The sequence below is a fragment of the Ambystoma mexicanum genome, chromosome 2p (genome assembly GCF_040938575.1).
Source record: "Ambystoma mexicanum isolate Mex_15411 chromosome 2p, UKY_AmexF1_1, whole genome shotgun sequence".
NCBI classification, from domain to species: Eukaryota; Metazoa; Chordata; class Amphibia; order Caudata; family Ambystomatidae; genus Ambystoma; species Ambystoma mexicanum.
Genome location: NC_090923.1, coordinates 40,284,204 through 40,302,756, shown reverse-complemented (window position 1 = coordinate 40,302,756; position 18,553 = coordinate 40,284,204). Strand labels below are relative to the sequence as shown.

General features: G+C 48.4%; 1 protein-coding gene across 1 annotated transcript in view; it reads left to right on the top strand.

Moving 5' to 3' along the window:
* The window catches only part of RYBP (RING1 and YY1 binding protein), a 587,132-nt gene that overhangs the window by 355,705 nt on the left and 212,874 nt on the right, over positions 1-18,553 (top strand). Inside the window, exon 3 of the mRNA XM_069643201.1 lies at positions 8,545-9,540. Within this exon, the coding sequence (XP_069499302.1) occupies positions 8,545-9,540 (996 nt within the window). The remainder of the gene's footprint in view (positions 1-8,544; positions 9,541-18,553) is intronic.

Sequence of the window (18,553 nt, the reverse complement as noted above, 5' to 3'; positions counted from 1 at the left end):
CCCAGCCTCAGAGGCTGAGTTTTGCATTGCCTGGATGTTAGAAGAGCTCTTAAGTTCTATCTGGACAGAACATCTGAATTTAGGAGTTCTCAACTCTTGGTGACCTTCGGTGATCCACAGGGTAAATAGGCCTCCAAAGCGACCATCTCCAGGTGGATCGCTGCCTGTATTATGGAGTCTTACGCTGTTCAAGGTCTTGAACCTCCAAAAGGGGTTCATGCACATCTGGTACAGGGCAAGGCAGCTGCTGTTGCCTTTCAAAAGTATGTCCCCTTGGAGACCATCGCGAAAACGACTACCTGGTCCTCTCCATCGTCCTTTTGTAAACACTACTGTTTGGATCTGAGCTCCAGGTCTGATGCTCAGTTTGGCCAGGCTGTGCTTAAACACCTTTTTCGGTAAGGAGTTTTCCATCCACCTGTAATTCCTGTGAGGAGTGCTTGGGAATCTCCCAAAAGTATGGACGAAAGGGGACGGGACGTAGGAGTATAATAAGGTTACTCACCGTAGTGACCACCTTACTCCTAGTCCATAGTCCTTTTTCCTAGTCCTTTTTCCTCCATACCGCCGCCCGCCTTCCCCTCTAATAAGGTTCCTCAGTTATTGCTTAAAGGCGATAGAAAAGGACTGATGGGCGATGCGCTAGGCGAAGTTAAGGTGGGCAGGTTTACGGCTGCGTGCGGTACCCTGCGTAAAGAGAGGAAGGACTCATTTTTGAAAAATGTGATGCTTTTTACAAAGTGCTCTGGTCCCATCCCACAGGACGGAGGAATGTCCCAGAAGTATGGAGGAAAGGGGACTATGGACTAGGAGTAAGGTGGTCACTACGGTGAGTAACCTTATTATATTTAGGCACCACACAACAAAACATTAATAAGATGCAAATTATGCAAAACGCCATTAGAGCAGCCCTGAACCTCCCAAAGAAATAACACATTTCTGAAACTAGACACACCCTGAACTGGCTAAATATCAGGCAAAGAATCTCATTTAAAACACTGTCCCGCACCCATAAGTGCTTATCTAACCAGGCTCCTAATCACCTTTCCAACAGCATAGTTCACTGTACATCAACCCGACCAACCAGAATTGTCCAGACTCATTGTGTCAATATCCCACGATTCAAACCACAAAGAGCAGGTGGAGTCAGTTTACCGGTGCTCGCAGCTAAAAACTGGAATGCCCTCCCTATCTCCCTTGGAGAGGAACCCTCGTATCTCTTATTCAGAAAAATGTCAAGGCATGGCTACTGGAGCATGAACCCAGCCTCATAGTATAACAAGGCCTTCTTGCCCAATTAGTAATTGTCACTATAATCACTTAAGAGTTATTACACAACTTTTGCCTTGCTCTGTTTGTGCCATCCTGTCTACTTGTGCATTGGTGCACGTTGCCTTGCATCTACTTGTATTGTATATAATTGTTACTTCGAAGGGATTGTGTCCTCCGATGTATTCCTTATCTTGATAAATCATCTCCAGCTTGCTGGCCTCGGAAACAATTTTCAGTAGAGGGCCTCCGTATCAGTGCCGACATCATCATGCGTATAAATAGACTCGCGCAGCGTCCGTTGCTCAGTTCCGTTTTTTCCGTGCTTCGTGGGCCTCGGAATCGCGTTGCTCAGTTCGTTAGCCAGTTATATTCTTCATTATTCCTAGAGAATACTAACACTTACGCAATGGCTTCCTCATCCGAACCGATGACTCCACGGTCCGGCTTCAAAAAATGTCGAGACTGTGGAAAGAAAATGTCGTTGACAGATCCTCACAGGATCTGTTTGTGGTGCCTGGGATCGGCGCACCAATGTTCGGAGTGCGAGGACTACATGTCCATGACGGCGAAAGCCTTGAAGGAGCGTAAGGGGAAGCTTGAGCGAGGTAAGACAGTTATAACTCCTTTGAAAGTTTCCTCTGCAGAGTCGAGACATTAGTCTCCTCGCCGACACAGGATACATTCTCGTTCTAGGTCTCGAAGCAGTTCCCACCACTCTTCGAGATCCAAGCATTCGAGTAAGAGATGTCGAAGATCCCCTTCCTCGTCTTCTGTTTCCCCGGAAAGAGTCATCTGCCCCACAAAACATAGCTCTCAGGCTGAGTGGGAGGAATTCCGTAAAAGGATGCTTAGCGTCTTCGAGAAAGCGGCCTCGCCCCCCCGCCGAAGACAGTTGAGGGTGATACCCTGGGTGAAAGACCCAAAAAATCGAAACGCTGCGAGTCGTTGCACCCGGCGAAAGAAACTACTCGAGAGCGTCACAAACCCTCGAGCAAAGGCACTGTGCCATCAACGCCATCGTCGAAAGTCCCTTTGCATTAATCTGCGTCATCAACGCCATTATCGAAGGGCTCATCGACGCATAGGTCGATCGAATCGATGCCGTCTTCGACGCCGATAAAGAACAAACTCACGGCCGTCACTACCTCACAGCCAGCGGTCATACCCAGGGCCTCTAACACGACCTCGAGAATGTCATCGACAACCTCGAGTTGGATTCCGATCCTCTCGAGCTCTTCGAGGCCTCTTCCGATCTTCTCGACGCCTTTTTCGGTGTCTTCGAAGCCTTTAACATCCGCGTCGACGACATTGACGTTTTCTCAACCAATTACGACAAATTTGGCCCCTTCTGCCCTGGAAATGGGATTTAAGCCATTTCCAAGATCTGATTATTTCAGACCCTTGTCTTCAATTTATGAAGAAGGGGCGGATTCGGATCAAGAAAGACCCTTTGGGTTGCAGAGAACCACAACACCTGAACCAGAGGAATTTACCTCTGAGGAAAATAGATTGAAGGACCTTCGAGAATCCTTACATGAGGCAAGTGGGTTAGATACTTCCCCAGAAGTAGAATTTGCCAAACCAGACCCAGGGGAACATGCCGAGACCCCTTACAGAATTTTAATGGCAAGGATTATAGATTTCATGGGTTGGTCTACACCTTCACCTGCATTTCAACAGGATGACCTTGCAGACTTTTTAGTTAAAGGCCCACAGGAGGATCCTGTGGTTCCATTTCACGCTGCATTACAAAGAAAAATATTGGCTAACTGGGAAACTGCTGAGGTTATCCCGGCGGTTAACAAGAAATTATCAGCCAAATATAGGGTATCTGCTACTGACCCTGAATTCTTCTCTAAACATCCAACTCCAGAGAGTCAGGCAGTAGATCGGCATACCCTACTGTCCCACAGGACAGGGATGACAAAAGATACGACTCTATGGCTAAGAAAGTCTTTTCTGCATGTAGCATGGCATTGAAATCTATTAAAGCTACTTGTATGCTCGCAAGGTTCAGCCATACACTTTTGGAGTGTGCTTCATCAGTGACTGCCTCCCAGAGGGAGAAGAAAGGGTAGCGTTTCTAAACATGATTAAGGATGGTAAAGACGCAATGTGCGAATCCCATCAAACTGGCATTGATTCTGCTGACAGTATCAGTAGGGCCATGGCGGCAAGTACTACAACCCGTAGATTTGCGTGGTTGCGAAAGTCTGGGTTTGCTTCAGATGTACAAGCCAGACTTTTAAATATGCCCTTTGCCGGCTCTTCTTTGTTTGGTAAGAAAGCGGATGACAGCCTAGAAAAGTTACATCCAAAGCAGCAGCAAAATCCCTGGGAGCTGCAATCCGTCAAACGCCATATCGCCCCTCAGGAACCTCTTGGAGAGGTAAGTCCTTTTGCTTTTATTCCGCATTCGGAAAAGGCAGAGGACAGTCTGTTCAAAGAGGTCAAAAAAGATTCATCCGAGGTGGACAGGGTAAAAATACAAAAGCCGCAGCAGCAACAGCAGGTGCCTCTTTACCCATCTGCATCAGCCACCTCTAAATCACTCTGAGGACTCTCCTCACAAGACACCAGTAGTGGGCAGGCTAACTCAACATCTGATGGAATGGCAGGCTATTACGTCAGATGCTTGGGCATTGGAGACAGTTGCCCAAGGTTACTGCCTGCCTTTTCTATGCATTCCTCAGTCATCCACCGGGGAACAGCTCTCTGAAAGTTCCAGATCTGCTCCTTCTGCAGGAAATTGTAGACCTGCTGGAGAAAGGTGCCATAGAACCGGTACCTGTAGCGGAGAGGAACAAGGGCTGGTACTCCCCCCCCCCCCCCCCCCACTTCCTAATTTCGAAGAAGGACGGAGGACTGAGACCTATCTTGGACTTACGAGAATTGAACAAGTTCCTCAGGAAGGACAAGTTCAAGATGGTAACTCTCTCTCAGATCCTTCAGGCCCTCCAGCTCCGGGACTGGCTGGTATCTCTGGACCTTCAGGATGCTTATTTCTATGTGCCAATCCATCTCAAACACAGGAAATACCGGAGGTTCGCAATTGGCGGCTCTCATTATCAATTTGGAGTTCTGCCATTTGGGCTGACCTCCGCCCCGAGGGTCTTCACCAAGCTAATGGCGGTAGTGGCTGCAAGTCTAAGGAGGGAAGGGATTCACGTCTACCCCTACCTGGACGATTGGCTGATCAGAGCTGTATCTCCGGAACAAGCTCAGATCCAGCTAGATTATGTCTGCCACTTCCTTCACAAACTGGGCTTCTCCCTCAATTTAAAGAAGTCACAGATGATACCATCACAGAGACTCCAGTTCATTGGAGCGGTCCTGGACACTTCGCTGGGAAAAGCCTTGCCACCTGAGGTGAGGGCTCAAGATATTCTGCAGATGGTCACCAAGTTTCAAAATGCCCAACGTTACCAACTTTTGACTTTTTTGAGGTTTCTAGGCCTCATGGCTTCCTGCATCTTCCTTGTGCCAGAGGCTCGCCTGAGAATGAGATCTCTTCAGTGGGCACTAAGAACTCAGTGGTCGCAATTCCCAGGGAGAATGACAGATCTCCTTCAGGTTCCGGACAAGGTGGCTCAAGACCTTCAGTGGTGGGCCTGTCAGGAGAACATTTTGAAAGGAGAACTGTTTTGGCAACCATGGCTGGAGATAACAGTAGTAACGGATGCCTCACTCACTGGGTGGGGGAGCCCATACCAACGACCTGACCATCAGCGGTCGTTGGTCTCTATCGGAGTCCAGACTACATATCAACCTGTTAGAGCTGAGAGCAATCAGACTAGCGCTGAAGGCTTTTCTGTCATCTGTACAGGGGAAAAATGTCCTGATAATGACGGACAACACAGTGGCCATGCACTACCTCAACAAAAGAGGAGGCGTGGGATCACTGCCACTGTGCAGAGAGGCAATGCAGCTCTGGTTTTGGGCAATTCAAGGAGGAATCGCTCTATCGGCATTTCACCTAGCCGGAGAGAAGAACTTGACTGCGGACGCTCTGAGCAGGCAGGGTACAGTCTCCCACGAGTGGGAACTAGCTCAGGAAGTCCTTCAGGAGATCTTCGCCCTTTGGGGAACCCCTCAAGTGGATCTGTTCGCCACCAGTACCAACAGGAAGTACGATCTGTTTTGTTCATGGGAATTTCCCCCGAGAGGAGCTCTAGGGGACGTGTTCGTAGTGGACTGGGAGTTTCCACTTCTGTACGCGTTTCCTCCAGTCCCTGTCATTCCTCAAATGATCGGGAGGTTGAGAAGGTCCCGGAAAGCCATGATCCTAATTGCCCCAGACTGGGCCAGGAGAACGTGGTACCCAGACCGTCTGGACATGTCCATCTGCCCTCCAATTCGTCTTCCACTCAAGGAGAATCTTCTCTCACAGAAGGGAGGTCAGGTTCTCCATCCAGACATCAGAACCCTCAACCTTCACGCTTGGTATCTGAAAGGTTGAGATACAAGGATTGGGACCTACCAGATGACGTCATGGAGGTGTTGCTTTCGGCCAGAAGGCCAGCAACAAAGTCTTTATACCGCTGCCGTTGGAACAAATTTTGCAGCTGGTGTAGAGAAAAGAATATTGATCCCTTTTCATGTGGTACACCAACGGTGTTATCTTTTCTACTCTATTTGGCAAATTCGGGCCTTCAGGTTGGCACTATCAAGGGCTATCTCGCAGCGCTATCTATGTTCAAGCGCACTGCAGAGGAGCCATCGTATTCCAAGTTACCCGTAGTAATTCAATTTCTGATTGGATTAACCAATGTCTATCCTCCAAGACCATTCCAAGTTCCCTTATGGGACTTAAATTTAGTCTTAAATTTCCTGATGGTTACTCCTTTTGAACCACTTCACTCTTGTTCGTTACGATTTCTCACCCTTAAAACTGTCTTATTAGTGGCATTGACATCTGCTAGGAGGGTGAGCGAATTACAAGCTCTATCTTGTAAACCCCCTCATACAATTTTTCATAAAGACAAAGTTGTCCTACAGGTGAAGCCTAATTTCCTCCCAAAGGTGGTTTCTGAATTCCACATCACTACCTTACCTTCATTCTATCCTACTCCCCATCCAGGGAAAGAGGAAGAAAGGCTACATAGGCTGGCCCCAAGGCGGGCTTTGAGCTTTTACATCAGCAGACTTGCTAGGATTATGCAAGCAGACCAACTGTTCGTAGGTTACTCAGGGCACACATTTGGATTACCGATAAAACCATTTCTAGATGGATTATTTTGGCCATTCTGGAATGTTACAAACTGGCAGGGAAAGAACCTCCTCAAAATCTTAGGGCTCATTCAACCAGGGGTATCGCAGCCTCTTCGGCCCTCCAAAGAGGGGTACCGATTCCAGACATGTGCGGCTGCCACATGGTCGTCTGCACATACCTTCACAAAGTTTTACAACCTGGATTCCTCCTCTAGCCAAGAGACTAGATTTGGCAAAGCTGTGTTACACTCTGTTCATTCTTGAAGGGAAACATGGCAATTGTACTCCCACCTTCAGTTACACACCACTGCTATGGGAGTCTATCAAGATATGGAATACGTCAGAGGACACAATCCCTTCGAAGAACAAGTTACTTCTTACCTGGTAACGTTCTTTCGATGGGATGTTCCTCCGACATTCCCTATCGCCCCTCCTATCCATCCCCTCAGTAAAACTTCCCTTGTGGTTACAGCTTACGCTCCTTCAGGGTCAATAACCAATTCATGTAAAGCTACTATTAAACGTCCAAACGGAACTGAGCAACGGACGCTGCGCGAGTCTTTTTATACGCATGTTGACGTCGCCGCCGATACGGAGGCTGTCGAGGGACATCGGCTCGAGGGACGTCGAAGCGCAGCGGCCTCTACTGAAAAAAAAATTCCGAGGCCAGCAAGCAGGAGATGATCTATCAAGATAAGGAATAGGTCGGAGGAACATCCCATCGAAAAAACGTTACCAGGTAAGAAGTAACTTGTTCTTCTGACCTAGCGAACCTACCATTTGTATGTACATATGTAATTATCTGCCTTAAACTGTCTATGTATAACTGCAACTGTCACATTGTAATATATTACTGTACTCATCTGTAACATGTAAGCATAGCGCCCAGATGCCTACGGGCTTGGCGCGCTCTACAAATAAACTAAACTAAGGTTATGCAGACACGTTGCGGGGTTCTCAATAAAGCAAAGCAGCGAAAGGGAATGTGTACAGACACTTGTATGCACTTAAAGCACTATGCCATCTTTAGAACTGCTCCGTGTTTGTGTGTGTGTGTGGGGGGGGGCATGGATTAAGAGCATTGAAGGGACTGACCCTTTATGCTTTTGACTCTGGTTGAAGGTGAAGCTGGTGTTTGTGTTGAGGATGCACAATGGTCACATTTCCAGGGAGTGATTAAGGTCAACCTGCCAAAATGATGTTTAATGGACGTGGGCTATGTTTGGAAGTGGGCTCGGTGAATTAATGAAGTAGAAGCCGTGGGGCCTCAACCGTGTGGCAATATTTTTCCTGTAGCAAAGTGTTGAAGTTTCCCTTGATGTGGGAGTGAAGGCTTGCGTTGATTGAGGGATTGTTGCATTTATACCAGTAGTTGTGTTTATGCTTTGTTCAATGTTTTTTGCCATTTGTATGTGCTTTACCTTCACATGAAGTAGGATAGTCACACTTTTAGGCAGTGGAAAGGAGTATTGTGGTGTGGTCCAATGGGGAAGGAAAGCTTGGCTAGCCGGCAGTGTTGGGAGATAAGGCAGTCAGTGGTATGCTTATCAAGTTGGGGGCCCATCCACTGCTGAACATTACTCTTGCTGTCACTCACTGTTTCACCCTAGCAGTCCACAAATCCTCCAGGGAAGCCATCTTCCTCACCTTGTCAAACTTCCAAATCAGCCTCCTATGTTACTCTCGCCTAGCACAATCCTCTGCTTTTAGCCCATACATTTTCACTAATCTCTCCATGCATTGTATTTGGGCACAATTGCAGTTTCTAGCACTCCACGCATGGTGTGCTGGCCAGCACAGAGCGGCTTAACTGAAGCTCTGCATCTGTTCCCATAAAATCTCAATTCAAATCGTCTTACCTCTGTCTACAAGCACTAAACAAATCTTATTAAAGTGCATGACATTCCTCTTCAGCTTCTATGTCTATAGAATGTACATTTATAAAGTGTTCATGCTTGTTTTGATATACCTTTTTATACTGAGTCAATTTGTGTAAAAGTGGTGAGATTTAATTTGTAATTGAGTAGAAAATTAACTTACTTTTTTTTACTTCTTTTCCAGAAAACCTAGGATAAATTCGCAGCTGGTTGCCCAGCAGGTCGCACAACAATTTGCTACACCGCCGCCACCTAAAAAGGAGAAAAAAGAGAAGTTTGAAAAACCTGAAAGGGAGAAGTTTGACAAAGAAATGCCTGAAATGGAAATAGTTGATAAAGATACGTTTGAGTCAATCGATGAAGACAAACCTGAAGATGAACCGCTTGATCTCCCACTTGAGAGAGAAAAATGTGACAAAGATGAACTTGACAAAGATGAACTTGACGCCGATAAACTTGACACCGATAAAGAAGAAACAGATGCACCAGACACAGCTGCCCTTGTCAAAGCTACCCTTGACAAAGCTACCCTTGACAAACATGTATTTGGGAAAGAAGGACTTGACAAACATGTACTTAAGAAAGAAGGACTTGACAAACATGTACTTGGGAAAGAAGGACTTGACAAACATGTACTTGGGAAAGAAGGACTTGACAAACATGTACTTGGGAAAGAAGGACTTGACACACATGTACTTGGGAAAGAAGGACTTGACACACATGTACTTGGGAAAGAAGGGCTTGACAAACATGTACTTGGGAAAGAAGGGCTTGACAAACATGTACTTGGGAAAGAAGGGCTTGACAAACATGTACTTGGGAAAGAAGGGCTTGACAAAGATAAACAAGGGAAAGAAAGACTTGAACGAGAAAAACTTGAGAAAGAAAAACTTGATAGAGGAAAACTTGAGAAAGAGAAACTTGATAGAGGAAAACTTGAGAAAGAGAAACTTGATAGAGGAAAACTTGAGAGGGGAAAACTCGAGAGGGGAAAAGTTGAAGGAGAAAAACTTGATAAAGTAAAACCTGAAGTACAAAAACCAGATAAAGGAAAACCCGAAGGAGAAAAGCCTCAAGGAAAACCTGCTGAAAAAATAAATCGAGGAAAGCTGGAATCAGACAGAATTGAAAAAGAAATGGTTCCAAGTGTGATGAAAAGGATCACAAACAAGAAGACTAGGTATGTCCCATGAGTATAGACTGTTGGTATATTGCACCCAATACCTAGATGCAGGGATACTGTGACCTTGTTTACTATAAGATTTGTGTGCCAGTGACACCCATGGTGGGACAAAGTTGGATGAACTGCCCTTTTACCCAGCCTTTGTGTTTCACCTCACACTCTGCCATTTTCACTTTGACATAGACTGAAAACAATTGATCCATGGTGTGTTGCACTATATTCTAAAAATAATTTACCCTATGTCCCGTCCCCTTTCCGCCATACTTGCGGGACATTCCGTCCGTCGGGACCGGAGCACTTTCGTTAAAAAGCATAAAAAATGAAAATGTTTGTCCTGCTCTTTTTACGCGGTGTATCGCACGTGGCCGTAACCCCACCCTCCTAAACTCTGCATCTCCCTTCAGTCCTTTTCACTGCGTGGTCGGGCTGGACGCACCTGCATCACTGGGAAGTTTTTTCTTGTTCCCATTTTCCTGCTCTCCTGCTCCGGTTCTGTGGTCGCATAGTCCTCTGTCTATGGCGAAACATCTGGGATTTTGTGCCCTGTTCTAAATACGAACGTCGCTTCGCTAGGGCGGATTCCAATTCTCTCTGCTTGGAGTGTCCAGGGCCGGGCCACCGCTGGGATTTGTGCTTCTGAAGCGATTCCCTTTCCGTCCGGGCACTCCAGTGCCGTCTTCTTCGGTGGGAGGATGTCTTTCCGCGTGTTCCTCCACCTCATCTTCAGTTTTTCATAGACGAAAAGAAAAGACGCCCGGTTCCTTTTTTACGGCGCCCCGGCTGGGGGACTCCTTCACAGGATCTTCTTGGTCTGGGAGGGGCTTGAGCAGCTCTACCAGCAGGGTTTCCCCTGAGGTGCCTTGCTGGTCTAATGGGCGTACCAGAGTTTTCTCCGAGGGTTCCTACGTTGGACTTGCCAAGAACAGACCACGTTCCGAGGTTCACCTGTCGGGTGCTAAACTTCAGCCCAGTTCATCTGGGGCTTTGGACACCGGGGTTTGCTCCGGAGTCTCTGTTTCTGGAGCTTTTCAGATGCCCTAAGGCCCCCTTTTATGGAGCTTGCTGTACCAAGCCACGGCTTTAGGCCCCTTGCGAGGGGGGCTTACACATACCGGGACTAAACCCAAGGTTCCTCTTTTTGAGGCTAAGGTCTGTACTGACAAAACCGAGAGACTTGCTCCGAAGGTCTTACCTGTAAGGGTCATTCCTCAGCATGCACGCGCTTGATGTCGTAGTGATACCGGTTCTGTCGAGGGGGCAAAGAGGATGGTCATAGACCGTAACTCCTCTTTTACCGGCTCAGCCGAGGTTCCTCTTCTGGAGGCTAATTTTGGGGCCACCTCCAAGATGTCAAGTAAACATCCGAGACCCCCCAGTACCGGCTCTGCCGAGGATCCTTGCGTCAAGTCTAAGGTGTTGCTTAAGTCCCCTGACCAGCCTGAGGAGACGGTTGCCTCATCTGCACAAGTGACGCAGTTCTCTTCAGGCATCTACAAAATTGTGGCCCAACCCTCATGGTCCACGGCGGCCATTTTGGATTCTTTCCTTACACCTACATTCTTGACGGCGGGTGCTGGGCACCTTAATTTTGGGGCTGAACAGCCTTTTTCACCTCAGGTGGAAGGTAAAAATCAGTTCTGCCCTTCTTATGACGGGTGTGCTCGGATTCCGCTACCTCATACTGTCTCGCTTCCACCTACTTCTACTCCACTGTTCTATGCGGACCCGATTGGTGGTGGGCCTTCCTGGCAACCATCCTTTGTCGGCAAGGAATTGTTTCATTCTTCTATGGGTGACAAACTTGTGGGGGTGTGCCCAATATGAGAGGCCTCTACCTATCCCAGCACCAAAATCTTCGTCAGAGGATACATTTTTCAGGAAATTTCATAGGCTCATGCACTTTGACACCATGAAGGAGTATTTTAAGAGTCTTTTCAAGGAAATCTACCCTGAACCTCCGCCTCCACCTTCCACTCTGGGGACTCCAGCAAGCTCCTGCGGTGGTACCACCTCTTCCTCTTAGTCTGCCTCCAGCTCTTCCTCCCCTACCCCTGCTGTCTCCGATAGGGAAGACACCAGTAGAACGGGATAGCACTTTAAAACCTGCGGCGGTGCAGCCGTCTGCTCCTGATTTGCTGGATGACCCTCAAGCAGATCAGGATAGCGATGAGCTGCCCCGCTCTGTCAGAGCATTCCATAACCGGGTCCTGGATATGATGGCCCTGCTCGTCATTCCAGCACCTGAGGACCCCTTTCCTTAGGAGGGGGTGCTTTCGGGAGCATTCACTTTATCACCACAAGAGCGCACTGGCCTATTCCTCCAGAAGGACGTTTGGCTGAGGCCCGCAAGGTCTAGGATAAGCCCCACATCGGTCTACATATTAAGAGAATAGACGCCCGTTACAGGCTCCACAACTCTGAAGAGATGGCCTTGGCGTCTTGTCATCTTCCCTCCTCGACGGTGGTAGCTGCGGCCACGCTTCTCTTCAGGCCGGCCTCTGCAACCTCTATGGCTGCGGCTCAGATTCTCTCCAAGGAAGACAAGATTCTGGACTCCTTGGGCAAGAAAGTCTTTGCCAACTCAGCACTGCAACTTCGCCAAGCAAAAACCGAAGCTGGTCCTGGCTGCAGCTAATATGAAGCTGTGGAAGGAATTGGCCGATTTCCAGGAGTGTATTCCTGCAGATAGGCTAGACGACTTCAAAGCCGGTTTGTCGGACGCCAGGGTGTTGGCACAAGATCTTCTGAAAGCTGCAGCACACCATGTGGATACCTCAGCTCGAGCCCTGATGGTGGGAATTGACACCTCCCACCAGGCGTGACTCCATGCGACAAAGTTTATAAGGAGGTGCAACATAAGGTTCTGGAGTTTCCCTTTGTCGGCAAGGAATTGTTTCATTCTTCTATGGGTGACAAACTTACAAAGACCAAGGCGAGCACCCAAATCTCTGTTGGTCCTGACAAATGTTACAGCTAAGGCCCTTTATACACAGAGGAAGGCGTCTCGGTCTTGATCCTTCTCTGGCTTCAGCGGGTTTCAGGACAGCTGTTTGCGCCCGCACAACTCAAACTACGGTTGGCGGCACCCGTCAAACAACAACGTGGTAGTTTTTTTTCTCGCCCATCAGCCTCCTCTCCAAGGGCACGTAGTCTACCTGCCGACAAATCTGCAGAATATTTTTTGTAGGTCGCACAAGACTCCAGTGGCAGGACGAATCTCATCTGGAGGCGTGGCAGACCATAACCGAAGACCGGTGGGTTTTGGCCATCGCTCGGGTGGGCTTTCGCTTGCACCTCCACCCTACCCCACATTTTAACCCTCCCTTTCAACAGATCGGGACACCCTTCCTCAGAGCTGAGGTTCAAACGCTTCTAGACCTCATGGCGGTGGAACCTGTTCCCCTCAGGGAACAAGGGGAGGGCTACTACTCTTGTCTGTTCAGTGCCCAAACCCAACCAGGCTGGCCTGCGCACCATCCTCGACCTTTCCCAGTTCATCTTTTCTCTTCCCCAAGAGAAATTCAAGATGATCACACCCTGCCAAATAACGTCCTCTTCGGAAGGGTGACTGGCTCAGTGTAGTGGATCTTCAGGACGCGTAGCCCTTGTCCGACTGCTTCGAGCGATATCCAGTCCCTCATCAAGCTCCTGTTCCATATTGGGCTGTCGGTGAACTGGCAGAAATCTTCCATGACGGTCTCCTAAGACCTGATTTTCCTGGGTTTCCGTTGGAACACGATCGACTCCAGGGTGTATTTGACGGTGCACAGGATTGCGGATCTATTCGCCACGTGTCAGCTCTTCATCCAGTCAGAGCACATCACGGTTTGGTGGCTCCAGAGACTTCTGAGCCTCATGTGCTTGTGCGTATTTGCTCTTCCCCTTGCGCATCTCAAAATGAGGCGTACGAGCTGGCTCTTCGGAGCTCTTGGTGTCAGGCTTCGGACCCAGATTCCAAGATGATCCCAGTTCCATCCTGCATGATTATGGACCTTCTATGGTGGTCTTTGACCAACATTCTTACATTGGGGGCCTGCTTTCAGGAGCCCTGCCCGTAGCTGATCATTACCACAGCCTCACGCCTTCTGGGGTGGGGCGTGACGCTGGATCATGTACCAGTTTTTGATCTATGGACGCCGCAGGACAGGCAGTTTATATAAATTATTTGGAACTCCTGGCTGTATTTCTGGCGCTTAGAGCTTTCCAACCATCCATTACAAACCGGTTGGTCTGTGTCCTCACAGACAACTCTGTGTCGATGTTTTATATCAACAAGCAGGGTAGTACCAAGTCACCACTTCTTGTGAACCTTGCCATTCAGATTTGGGAATGGGCCATCCAGCACAGCATTTGGCTACTGGCGGTACACATTCCGGGGCAATTCAATGTGACTGCAGACTCACTCAGCCGACAGACAGCGGCCAGCTATGAGTGGGAACTGACCATGGAGGTGCTCTCCACCATCTTTCGCCAAAGGGCCACTCCAGAACTGGATCTCTTTGCGATTGCTACAAACAGGAAGCTTCCTCTCTATGCATCCAGGAACGGACTTGGGGCCTCCTCTCTAGGAGATGCTCTCGAGATTCCGTGGCACAACGTGAAGGCATATGCCTTTCCGCCTCTAATTCATCGGTCGCTCTGCAAGCTCAGGAATACATCGAATTGCATTCTCCTATTCATAGCTCCTTGGGGGCCAGCAGATTCAGGTTCTCGGAACTTCAGCATCTGTCAATTTGTCCTCTGATCAGACTGCTGTTCATTCCCATTTTTCTTCACCATCGCGATTAGCAAATGTGGCACCCCTCCCCACATTCAGCTTGGCGGCCTGGTTCCTGAATTCAAATCCTTAGCACAGTTTAACCTGTCTGTGGACGATATGCGCATTATCGATGCAGTCAGGAAACACCCTACGAGGTCTCAGTATAGGAGCAAGTGGTTCCGTTTTTTTTGTTTCTGGTGTTTAGCTAAGCAGCTGGACCCCAGACATGCTACGATTGACACTGTCGTTTCGTTCATATCCCATTTGGCAGTTTCGGACATTAATGTCTTGTAGGACTTATTTGTCGGCTATTGCCGCCTACCTGTCCACTGACAGCTGTTCCTTTTCTTTGACGAACCCAGTCATAAAAAGGCATTTCGCAGGTCTATTACATATTTTTCCACCGCGACGCAACCATCATCCAAAGTGGGATTTAAATGTGGTCCTCACCGCCTCATGCTATAAACCATTTGAACCCATGTCTACGGCGGATCTAAAGTACCTTTCATGGAAGGTTGCATTTTTTATTGCAGTGACTTCGGCAAGACGAGTAAGCTAACTTCAAGCTTCGTCTGTGGAACATCTGTTCCTCACCTTCCATACGGATAAGGTAGTGCTCCGCACTCATCCTTCTTTCCTTTCTAAAGTAGTAACCGATCTTCATTTGAATCAATCGATCTCATTACCTGTCTTTTTTTCCTAACCCGACTCAGATGCAGAGAGAGTATTACACAATTTAGATGTCAGGCGATCACTGAAGTTTTATCTGGACAGAACTGAACTCGGGTTCCTCTCGATTCTTTGTTACGTTCGGAGACCCGAAAGGGAAACCTGCTTCAAAGGCTATCGTCTCCCAATGGATTGCCTCCTGTAGTTCAGAAGTGTATACCATTCAGGGCCTTCAACCTCCGAAGGGCATTCATGCCCATCTTGTACATGGCAAAGCGGCTGTTGTTGCCTTCCAAAAATATGTACCGAGGGAAACCATTGCCAAGGCGGCTATTTGGGCTTCCCCATCAGCTTTTTGTAAGCATTACTGCTTGGACCTGAGCTCCAGGGCTGATGCACAATTCGGCCAGGCTGTTCTTAAAAACCTTTCCGTAAGGAGGTTCCTTCCACCTATATTACCTGTGAGGAGTGCTTTGGAATCTCCCTCAAGTATGGAGGAAAGTAGATGGGACGTAGGAGTATAACAAAGTTAGTCACCGTAATGATTACATTACTCCTAGTCCATAGTCCGCTTTCCTCCATTTTATTGCTTAAATGGTCGCAGACCTGACGATAGAAAAGGACTGAAGGGCGATGCGTGGGTCGGAGCTCAGGAGGGCAGGGTTATGGCCGCGTGCGGTACCCCGCGTAAAAAGAGCAGGACAACAATTTAAATGTTTGATGCTTATTAAAAAAAAAGTGCTCCGTCCCATCCCGAAGGATGGAATTTCCCGCAAGTGTGGAGGGAAGGGGACTATGGACTAGGAGTAAGGTAGTCACTACAAGGAGTACGTTTGTTAATCTTTCTTTTCAGGACTATTGCTTGGTTGGTAGTTGTTTGAGCTGTTTGATTGGACGTTATTACCAATATTCATTCCTACCCACACAAATATGCATCAGTTGGGCATCTGGCACAACATGGAGGTCGTCTCAAAAATCAATTGAATTTATTTTGTTTACAAAATCTACTTAATAAAACATTTCTATTCCTAGTGGCATAACCAACACATTGATTGACAATAGAATTAAAAGTATAAAAAGGGCCAGAGAATATCGAGACACTGCAAAATGTTCAGAACATTGACGCCCCCTTTTTTTCCCGATACATTAGGTATTCGTTTCAGCTATCATACACAAATGTTCAGGCTGGAGAATCTTCTCCACACTAGGGAGAGATTTTGGCAACCAACCTACATCTATTTACGTTGATGAAGCGATCACAATCCTCTTTACACATCAAAAGATGCTAGTGAACAGAATCTGGTACATGTTCTGTTACATTTGCAACAATCTATTGACCCAAATGTGTTGATTATTTGTGCATGAATTGTTCTGACATCACCCACATCTACAAAAAACTAAAACATAAATACTCTTTGATGCAGTGGCCCATGCATGGCTTACTCCAACGTCCCGTCCCCTTTCCTCCATACTTATGGGACATTCCGCCGTCCTGTGGGATGGGACCGGAGCACATTTTAAAAAGCATCACATTTTTTAAAAGAAAAAATTGTCCTTCCTTTCTTTTTACGTGGGGTACCGCACGCGGCCATAAACCTGCCCATCTTAGCTCTGCCTAGCGCACACCCATCAGTCCTTTTCTCCGCTCACTTGGGACTGGACGCACTTGCATCTTCGGAAGATTTTTTCATTCCAGTTCCTCCCCTCTTGCTCTGGCTTAGCGGTTGCGTCGTAGTCCGTGTATGCCGTTTCAGCTAGACTTTCCAAATTGTTGTTCTTGTTAGCGACGCTTCGCTAGGGCGGATCCCCATCCTCTTTGTTTAGAGTGTTGGTTCTCCCTTTTGGTCCGGGCACTTCAACGTCGTTTGGAGCAGTGGGAGGTGTTTCACTGTACTCCCCGGCTCATTTTCAAACTTTCATCGACGAGAAGAAGAAACACCCGGTGAGTTCTTTTAGTTTTTAGAGCATCCCAGCCAGGGGACTTGCTGATCCGGGAGGAGCGTCAAAAGCTCTATTACCGGGGCTTTCCCTGAGGTGCCTTCCAGGCCTAAAAACCATACACGAGATTTCTCCGAGGACTTCCTTGAGGGGCCTATTTACACCGGATTACATTCCAAGGCTCCTCCTGTGGGGACTATTTGTGGGCCAGTTCTACTGAGGCGTTGGATACCGGTGCTTGCTTCGAGGTCTCCTTGAGTGGAGCTTCCCGTAAAAAAACTGGGGTACGCCCTGAGGCCTCAGTTGAGGCTGTTGATACCAAACGGAAGTTTGAGGCCCTAGGTGAAGGGGCTTTTACGGGGCTAGAGGCCGAGGTCCCTCGTTTGGAGGCTAAGGTGACCAACAGTTCTGTGAGGCCTGTTAAGGTCTCGTCGGTGAGGTGTGTTCCTCGTTGTTCCCGCTCTAGTGGTGACTCCAGATCTGTTGAGGGGGCACAGAGTGAGGTCTTGGACCTTAGTCCCTCTGTTACCGGCAGTGCCGAGGTCCTTCCTTTTAAGGCTAGTTTGGCTGATAGAATGTCACAGAAACATCCTAGGCCACACAGCACCCGTTCGGCCGAGGTTCCTTGTGTTTAGGCTAAAATGAAGAACCCTGCCTCACTTCCACACGTGTCGCAGTTCTCAGGTGCCGACAAACTGGCGGCCGTTCCCGCCAAGACCATGGCGGCCATTTTGGATACATCCCTTACAACTACGCCATCGGCCCTAGGGGTAGATGGTGGTTTTTCAGGCGAACATCGGCTTCCTTGTGCACATCCATTTCGTCCAGTTTGACTGGAACGCTCGATGCCCCTACTGGCACAGTGCCTCGCTTTATGCAGCATCGGCACCCAAGATTTATGTGAACACCAGTGGGGAAGTGCCCTCTTGGCAACCCTCTCCCTTGCGCCCCTGGAATTACCTCGCTCATTATTGGCTTCCTCTAGTTGCGCCAAAATCATTGGCAGATGCCTTTTTCAGCAAGCCTATGCATTCCGACCCCATCAAGGAATATTTTCGAGGCCTGTTTAGGGAGATATGTCTGCCCGCGCCGACTGTCCCAGCTGTGGTTCCCGTGGTTCCGCCGGCGCCACCCTTACCGGCTGGGCCTCCCCAACTCTTCCACCCCCGCCTCCGTTGTCCCCAGTGGACAAGGCTATTGTTGTGCCGGATGCACTCGGCCTCATCCGGACCTGTCGGACGACGTACAGGGCGATCAGGACAGCGTAAACCAGCCCCTCTGTCCGAGCTTTTCACGACTGGGTGCTGGACATGATGTGCTTGTTGGATGTTCCAGTACCCGAGGCACCCGCTCCGCAGGAAGGCGTGCTTTTGGGGGCGTTCACCTGGTCTCCTTTGGAGCACACCGGCTTGTTCTTGCAAAAGGACGTTTTAGCCGAGGTCCGTAAAGTCTGGGAGAAACCACACTCTGGACTGTTAGGCAGAATCCTATGCAGTTTACTTAGGGAGCACTACAGAAGGTTAAGGCTACAGGTATATGCAATAAATCCCCTCTGCTATCAGTCTGTACCACAAAGATTTAGTTGGTAGCTGTGGCTAAGAAGTCACTTATCTCAAGAGGGAGATGAGCAGTATTCAGGGTTTA